At 45.5% G+C, this 9,222-nt stretch overlaps 2 protein-coding genes across 2 annotated transcripts; both read left to right on the top strand.

Annotated features, from left to right (window-relative positions):
* Positions 1–503: 503 nt before the first annotated feature.
* Positions 504–1,628, top strand: LOC311311669 (cysteine-rich venom protein natrin-1-like; the record flags this gene model as incomplete). Its single annotated transcript, XM_084441416.1, has 4 exons — positions 504–644; positions 739–948; positions 1,259–1,353; positions 1,532–1,628. The coding sequence occupies 4 exons, from the start codon at positions 504–506 to the stop codon at positions 1,626–1,628; spliced, it is 543 nt and encodes a 180-aa protein (XP_084297542.1).
* A 4,479-nt stretch (positions 1,629–6,107) lies between these two features.
* tefm (transcription elongation factor, mitochondrial) lies at positions 6,108–8,030 on the top strand. Its single transcript, XM_084440711.1, has 4 exons — positions 6,108–6,208; positions 6,389–6,861; positions 6,952–7,101; positions 7,271–8,030. Exons 1-4 carry the CDS (start codon positions 6,166–6,168, stop codon positions 7,730–7,732), a joined length of 1,128 nt encoding a protein of 375 aa, XP_084296837.1. The 5' UTR covers positions 6,108–6,165; the 3' UTR covers positions 7,733–8,030.
* The last annotated feature ends 1,192 nt before the right edge of the window (positions 8,031–9,222 follow it).

Below are 9,222 nucleotides of genomic sequence, written 5' to 3'. Positions count from 1 at the left end.
TCTAATATTTTTTCGGGCCCCTGCCAGTCAGAGGCCCTTAGAATCATCCAAACTTTTCTCCCCCATACGGTGCCACTGGGTAGGTCATCCTGAGGAGGTAAACCAACTTTTCAGAACACCGGCGACATGGGTTAGACTTAGAATAACCCCCAGGTGGTGAGCACCACGCCCCTGCATAAATCCCTCATTAGAATAGGTCAACAGTGGCTGTCCCACTTCTCACTTCAAGAAAGTCAATGATGCCCCCAGCTATGATTGGGCCTATAAATATAGACTCCCAGATACACCTCTCTCATCAACACTCTCATCATCCACCAGTACGTCAAGGTAAAGTATGGGGCACAGATTTCTACCAGTCATTATGGCAAAGGTCATTTTTTCCACTTTCATATGTGTGTACGGTAACGCTACTGTGTAGATTGATAAAACCGCTCTATGTGAGTAAGTTGTGATTGGTATTGTTTTGCTGCGTTTGTTATCCTTTTTCTAGGACTCTCTCCATGATGTCTCTCTTCACGTTTTTGGTTGGATTCGTGGTCCTGTTGCACGAGTCCTGTTGCATCGGGATCGAGGATGAAATCGTAAACAGACACAATGATCTGAGAAGGGGAGTTACTCCCTCTTCCAGCAACATGCTGAAAATGGTAAACAGGGATTTCACAAGCAACAATATTCAAATGACAAAGGTAGAAATGTGCAACCCCATAAGTGTTTCATTAACATTTGATTTGATCTCAGACCTGGAGCCCCAAAATCGCCTCCGAAGCCCAGAAGTGGGCTGACACCTGCAACATGCGCCACAGCCCCTCAAGTCTTGGAGAGAACCTGTACATGTCCAGCCATAAGAGGTCCTGGACCACCGCCGTCGACGCCTGGTACAGCGAGGTGAATCGCTTCAAGTACGGAGTCGGATCTGTCACCGGACATACGGTCGGACACTTCACACAGGTAAAGAAACCAGGCCTTCGCCAGGAATTTTGACGCCATGAAAAGAGTTCTAATATAATTGGTGGTAGCTATTCTATATCGACATATATTTGAATGCTATATTGACATATCAAAGTTGATTCACAAAAATATGTGACCCAGACAAACTATAACCCCAGATACATTTACCATAACACAATAATGTCCTCAGTTGTCCAAAACCTAGCCTTTAACTTTAACTGTTTCATATAGATACTACCTCAAGGATCTCACATATTGGGTATCCTAAAAATAAGGTAATGATTAGTTTGTCCATCATTTCTGTGCTCAGGTTGTGTGGTATAGGTCTAACGAGGTTGGCTGCGGCATGGCCCACTGCCCCAACTCCAGACTCAAGTACTTCTATGTCTGCCAATACAATCCTCCGTAAGTCCTTCTAGCAACAGGGTCATACTGTACCGTAGTCTTGTTTCCTGTAAGTCCTCTGACATATGTACTGTAACACTGAAGAAACATTATCAGGGGACATGTTATGGTTCAGATCATTGTTGATTGTTAGCAGCAGTGTTTAATAGATAATTGTATGCTCTGTCCCACATCCCAGAGGGAACTACCAGTCCCACCACCCCTACAAGGCTGGAAAGCCCTGTGGAGACTGCCCTGATAACTGTGAAAACAAGCTGTGCAGTAAGTGGCTGTAGGCTGGGATATAGCTTGCCTCCATCTCATTTTTCTAACGGCCAAAAAAATGAATGGAGGTGAATGGGGAGCCATGTTTGGGCGGCTCTGTGGCGCCCCCCTCAGATCGCAACCAGCGGTGGTTCGGTGCACTCCGGTCTCTCCCCCAACACACCCCATTCTAAGTCCTGCATCTCTCGGGCATTCACTCATCAACGAACTCAGTGACTCCTGGTGTAATTGCTCTACAACAGTTTATTTTTATTTAATTAATTTCATACACCATTCATTTAACACCACTGTTCACTGTATTCTGAAAGAACAACCGTTCTGATTAATAACATAATTTCCTCTTTCTCCCTCTCTCTCCAGCCAACCCCTGTCCCTACGTAGACAGGTACTGGAACTGTCCTCTTATATATAAGTCGTGGGGATGCAAGGGTTCCTTCCGTGATAAATCGTGTCCCGCCTCCTGCAAGTGCCCCACTGAGATTAAATGATGACATCGCCCACCAGCAGATACCTTCTGATCGGGTTATGAATCAACAATGAATTAATCAGCCTGATATAAAATAATATATCCCAATAAAGCTGATCATATTAAAGGTGTTGTCAAACCTTTACTGTATGATAATGTTCCTTGGTGGTTTGAATCCATTTTTACGGGTGTTAGCCCTATGAGGGTTTCTCATGTAATGTTAGCTTCAATTTCTCCAGTATTCAAAGTCAATGGGATGGTTAGAGCCCCACCCCAGCCCCACCCCTAGATGTAGGCCTACTGGGCAAGCAGATCTTACAGTATGTACCAGTTGAGCCACCATAGGGGAAACACATCACAACTAACAAGTTGACTCCAGATCAATGCCACACCTGATCAAGATCGATCTCCCAATCAACCTTGCATTTGCATTTGCATTTGTTTAGTGTTCTTGTTCCAGGAGTATCTGAAAAAGGGCCATGCAATGAGGTGCTCATTGTAGTGATAAGGTTGCTATTAACAGATGCTACTGGCCCCAGTGGTACGCAATAATACTGCTTTTAACTGGTGGCCTACAGAAAAAAAATCTGTAGAGAACAGTCTGGAGATGCAGTGTAGCAATTGGAGTGTCAATTGACCAAAAATTGTGGGAGGAGATAGGTTTGATAGGTTTTAGTTTTGTGCATGGCTGTAAACCAGCACCTAGGATAGCGTTTGTTGGGTTGTCACTCACTCCCTCCCTCCCTCCCTCCCTCCCTTACACTGGTCAATGTTGACCTGTTGACCTGCATTTCTCTGTTGGTACCACAAGAGGCAGTAGTCCCAGCACACCAAAATAAAGAAGCGGTGAAAGTATTAGACTCCCACCCGAGAGATTGGGGCCGATGGGGATGATTTTGATTTTATGGGACTATACCCCAAACCTCCACATGTTCATCCTTTCACTACAATCTTTTCCCAGATAGCACACAGATATCGGTCCTCCATTGGAATCAGAGCGACAATCCGCTGGAGTGTTTCTACTGGGGGGTGTCTAGAGGGGCACCGTTGTTAAACAGCTGGAGAATTTCTGCTGGCGAGTTGGTAGCGGTCTCCGAGCGGAATTCTACTTGCATTCACATGCGCTGACGCCCTGCCCTGTCACTTTTCTGATGGTAAAACTCATGTGGACCTCTGTTGGGATACCGTCGGAATTCCACTTGCATGGCACGCCGTCCCCTGTCCCTTTTCCCATGGTGGAACTCGGTTGGGATACCGTCAAAATTCCGCTTGCAACCGTCACTCGAGGGTAGTCTTGAACAACCTAGTGAAGTAGTTTTGCTGTTTAGACAGAACACACCTTTAAATTGCACGCAGATGACCTTTGCCTAGGCCCTAGATACAGTGTATGAATAGCCCCACACACACAGCTGACCAGTCATTTTCTGTAAGCCGTAAGCAGTAAACAACAGTTGTAAGATTGCTCAACCAGACATTGGAGACGGGCTGGAAGGTTCCGGTTGTCCTGGCAACTGGGTTAATCTTGACCTGGCTGATTGACAAATGACTATATTGAGCACGATTACAGTCTTCTACAATAACCTGATATGTCACATGTCACCCCCTCCCCCTGGCAGAATGTACTTAAGAGCCACAGACTGTAGCCTGTTAGCTTTTAGCTTTCTCAGCCCGGCTAGCCTCCTAGCCTTTAGCATTGTTAGCTTCTTAGCTTGCTAGCTCAACAGCTGTACCGTCATGCTGCATTCTTCCCTAAATACTCTGGCTTCCGCCTTCCCACTCTGCTGCCACGACAGCTATTGTCTTTGTAACCCATTTGCTTATTGTCTAATAAATGTCCACGTCATTGACGGCTGTTTGACCATCTGTCTGGAACTGGATCAATTCCCATCACTAGTCACTGACGACTAGCTCAACACTACGTCCCGGACAGGTCAGGTAAATTCTGGTTTAAAATGTAAAGCTGTATACAAACATAACGTAATGTCGCTAGCCGCCAGCTATTGTCTTGTAGCTCTTTAATTGTAACTTTATTAGTATAGAGATGGATAACAGTGTGAGGGATAATTATATTTGAACAAGGTGATGAAAGTGTACTGGTTCAATCCCTTAATGGTGAGATTCTACCACAATGTTTTATCATTGCTTAGAAATGCCTGGTAGATTAGTGTTAGCCCTATGTTGCTAGCTATATTAGCGTTAGCCCTATGTTGCTAGCTCCGCCAGCTACTGTGTTGTAGCTCTTTAGTTGTAAGTCTTTTATTAGTATAGATATGGATAACAGTGTGAGGGATAAATATATTTGAACAAGGTGATGAAAGTTTACTGGTTCAATCCCTCAATGGTGATATTCTACCATGTTGTTTTATCATTGCTTAGAAATGGCCGTTAGATCAGTGTTAGTCCTATGGTGCTAACTATATGTTGCTAGCTATGGCTTCGGTAGGGATTTTGATAGCTTCTTCATACTATTATAATGTAATCTCTGGTTATAGGCTATTGGTAGCTAAGAGTAACTGTACTTTGATTTTTATGTTCATTACGTTGTGTTATCCAAGTATTTAATATCCAATTTAGGTAAATTGCATTGAGAGTAACAGGGCGTTATCTGTAGGATATCGCCCTGGACCAGGTCTAAAGTAACCTTAAAACAGGGCTAAACATGCATTTTCCCTTTACTACTCCTTTAAGCAGCGGCAAAGCAATGCCTCTTTTTTCTAGATTAACCTTTTAAAACATTTTGTAAATCATTTTCCAGTGTTAAATATAAGCTGCGTCAAGCAATGGCTTTAAAAAAAAAAAAAGTAATAATATGCTAACTGAACAAAGATTGATGATTCAGTTTTTCTTGTAAATGTTGCCTACTTTATTTATTTTTCTATAGAATTTCAACAGAAATGCTGCATGTTTGTCATAGAAATAAAGCAATTTTGTGATAAAATAGCGTTGTTCTGTTGCATTTATTTTTATAGGCCTGTAATAGCTTTAAATTAGTATAAAAAGCACTTTGGGAAATCCTGGGATTTAAAAAGGGATCGATTTTGGGAATTTTGAGCAACCCTAGTGTCCAGGCAACAAGACCTTTCTTAATTTATCAGACATTATTTTATGTCATTTCAATTCACAGCTATTTCAGTGGCATGACTGGCATCCGTCCTACCAGTCCTGAACAGAAACAAGCCAGCCACGCACATAAGCCTGTCTGGACCTGGCCTGGTTGAGAAAAACAGAGTGGACATCGTAATTCCTGCCAGCTCAAAGCATATTGAAGTTTTTGCTCACTTGAGCCTACATTTTGGTGGTGGTTGCAAAGTACGCTACGTATGGCAGATTTATTTTTACTACTTTAAGCTTTAGATGATTGCTGTAGCGCCAGTATCAGGACTATATTGGCCCACAATGGCAGTTGAGGACATTTGGCATAGGACTGGACCTATGTGCAAAGTTTGGTGATTTTTAATGCATGGGAAGTCAGACTTCCTAGGAAGATTCAGATTCAGAACATCAGTAAGTAGCCCACACACGAGAACGACAAAGAGTGTAGACTATTATAGAAGCGTATATAGCCTGCTGCCCGGGACATTTAAATCAGACTTTTCACTAGCAATTTTCAGTCCTGTAGTCGCATGCTAGCTCATGCCAGACTAGTCCTTTCACCCTCCGTTCACTTCCATAAATCGGTGTCGGCCTATTTAGGAGAGTGTCAGATAAACATGAAACTTCACTTACCTAAGCAAAAGGGTTTATTTAAACAAATGCTGGGTTTTGAAGCCTCGGCGCTACCATTAAATAACTTATTTAGACGCGTTTTGTCCGAGTGAATTTATTTTTCCGAGGTAGTCTTCTTCTGTGGTGGTGGCGGTCTCTTTGAAGCTTCAAATGACTGAAAAGGGCTAACTTTTCACATGAAGATTTGGTTTGGTCAAGAATTTGGTTCAAGCCATCATTCAGATCATGGGAACGAAATAGTTCCGGAACGAAAGTGCGCGATCCTCGCTTGCACGTCGGTAAATGTAAACGTGGACCATCAGAGGACGAAGTTTCTTCAATGTTGCCAGAATGATTATCTGAAAACCCGAAGCAAAATGTTGGTTGCCAAGCGATTTGTGTCAACAGTCGCACAGAGAGGTATTCATTTAAAGTCATTTATTGCAATGTTACAAATGTTTCCGTTGTAATTTATGTCAGGTATTGATTAACTTTGTCAAAGGTGGTGCTGGTGATCACGAGCACGTAGCCTAGCTAGATAGATAGCTAAATAACATTGGATTCAACTGAATCACAGATGCATATTCTGTTATTCTGCAGGTAAATACGGTTTATTCCTGCGCCCTCAAGGCTCGCTCCCCGAGCTGGAACTCCGATATCTTCAATGCACATGCTGCTGGAGAAGTCGGATACCCGTTGCGGGCTTTGAAACACTGAATGCCACTCTCTCCTCTTCTGTAACCCCGTGTAAGGATGAGGGTCAATCCCTGGACACCTACTACACCCCGGAACAGCGGGCCGCCATCCTGCTGATGCTCAACAACGCCACCGAGGCGGAGCTGGCGGGCGTCAAGCTCCTGCGCGGCCGCAAGTCTCACAATATTGTTGAACACAGGATTCGGAATGGACCTTTTAAAAATCTCGAAAGCGTGATAAACGTGCCCCTTTTGAAACACAAAAGTGCTGTGATTGTCTTCGACTCCATCCTCAACCCGCCAAAGAAAGAGAGAAAAAAAGTGAAGCTTCAGCTCGCCAAATTCATCCGACCAGAGGTCGAGAAGTCGTCGCTCTTGGTGAGATGCTGAGACTTGTTGGGAGATAATATCAGTGCGATCGTTCATGTACCTTGAACAAGTTTATGAAATTCTAAATTGTTATTTCAGGAAGCCAATTCCATAGTGTCTATCGTGTGTGGAATCAACAAGATAGCCTGGGCCCATGTGGACAGAGGGGTGACAGTGTTGGACTGGCAAGAACAGGAGTGCAACAATTTCATGAAGGGGACCTACATGGCCTCATCCTACTTGGAAGATGTGAGTTGATTGAACAAAGAAGGCTACTATCCGAAACTGAGAAACATGATCGTTTATCTTGCATTGGGACAGCATCGTGTAGCCTACTTGAATGCCCAGAACTTGTTAGACAACTTCCAGTACAAGAATAACTATACTAACTCATGTACCGTGTCATTGAATTGAACAGATCTCCTCAGTGGTGTCCCACCTCCCTTCGGCAAACTTCTTCGTGGTGGAGAAGCCCTCCATCTCCCTCCAGAACACCACCCTGTTCCCCGTCATGGCCCACATGCGGACGGTGGAGGCCATGCTGTTCTCCCTCCTGGAGCCCAGGTACGCCCGCCCGTCCCCGGCCCTAGACCCTGCCCCGGGCGCTCCTCCCAGGGTCCTCAATATGATGCGGACCGCCGTGGGCCGCCACTTCGGCCTCATGGTGGGCGACGCGCGTACCAGCGGTGCCCAGGTGGTGCGGCGGATGATGACCGAGTCGGTGACGAAGGAGCTGCCGAGGGTGAGCTTCCCTCACTGCCTGCTGGTGAAGTACAGGGATGCCTTCCAGATGGCGGGGAGGAGGAGCGGAGGGGAGGAGCTGTGCGACGCCCTGCTGCAGGCGGTGGCGTTCTACGAGCTGCTGGGGGAGTCGAGCTGACGTTGACGCGCAGCGGGCTTCTCTACATGCTGCGGTGGATTCATCCGATTTGCTTGTGATCAAGGGACACAAAAATACTGATGTGACGGAATGCTGTCTGTTCTGTGTGTACCGACTGTTCAGAAGGCTGTCTGATATTTATGTGAACGTATGTCTTGAAAAGCACTCTGGGAGCCCACGTTTTGCCAGTAAGCAGTCTGTTTCTGGTAAATAGAACTGCTCTTGAAGAGGTATCCATTCAAATAGCTCATCCATTCTCAGTATTGTGTAAGGAGTAAGGACAGTGTAAATAGGTCAGGCTCACATGCAACTGATGTCCATTTCTTTTTACGAGCAAATGTTTTCCATACTTCAAACTCTGAAATACCTCTCAAACTTTTACATCTCTTCAAACAGTTACGGCACTTGAATTGAATAAAAAAAAAAAACTTCAATTTTATTCACCTTCCTTATAATGTTTCATATAACTTTTCAATTCATAGAACTGGCATCAGTAACATTTCATATGTACACAATGCACAACACATTGTCAAGTGGACACCTTTTGTTATATACACACACTCACAAAAATGAGAAGCCGGTCATTATGGGAAATCTTCTGCTAGGAGTCGGACAGTAGATTTCGGGAGGCCCAGGTGGATACTGCTGAAGTGATGCAGAAACCTGGGACATTGAGAAACGGTTGTCTTTTTAAAGGATTCGTCCTGTAGCACGTGGAGGCTGAATATGTCCCAATTCCTCACTGTGGCGAGTGGGCGGAGCTTACCTGCCTCTGCCCCTTCCCTGCTCCGGTTCCTGGTTCCTCTGCGATTGGCAGATGGAGCGGAGGAAAGGCAGGTAGTCCACGGTAACGGCACGCTTGTCCCCCAGGGCGGAGAAGGTTCTGCTCGACAGGACAGTCCTGATTATGTCACGTCTCCTTTGGACCACACTGCAATTAAATGTAGATATAGTACATATTTATGTACAGTTTATTACCCAGATTAATCAATTATTGACTAATTGGATTGAAGGAGGTTACATTGAATGTCATGAAATTAAAAGGGCACCATAATCGGATTTACAGCACTGTAATTTAGCCCAAGATACTCAAGTGCTTCAGAGGGATTACCAATCAGGCAATGGTCACCATGAGTCTGACTCACCTTGGCTCACAGATTGAGGACTGAATGAAGCTGAAGCTCTGTCTGTGTGGGGGGACGGGGAGGGTGACCACCCCCCTCTGCTCCGCGCCCGGCTCCTCGACTCCGCCCCACGCATCCAACACGCCCGCCCGGCACCTCCGGAAGGCCAGAGCCTCCAGAGCGGCCCGGATCTCCACGGACGTCCCCCATCCCCAGCCACCGCTACTACAACTCCCATGCAGCTCCTCCTCTCGCATCTCGTCCAGCAGTCCGTCCTTCAGTTCGGCCCCCGTCCAGACAAACGTCCCTGGTCTACACGGGCCTGCTGTGTGGAGGTCTGGAGTTGGCGTGGTGGCGTCCAGGAAG

The sequence above is a fragment of the Borostomias antarcticus genome (assembly GCF_949987555.1).
Source record: "Borostomias antarcticus genome assembly, chromosome: 7".
Taxonomy (NCBI): domain Eukaryota; kingdom Metazoa; phylum Chordata; class Actinopteri; order Stomiiformes; family Stomiidae; genus Borostomias; species Borostomias antarcticus.
This window is presented reverse-complemented; position numbering and strand designations above follow the sequence as displayed.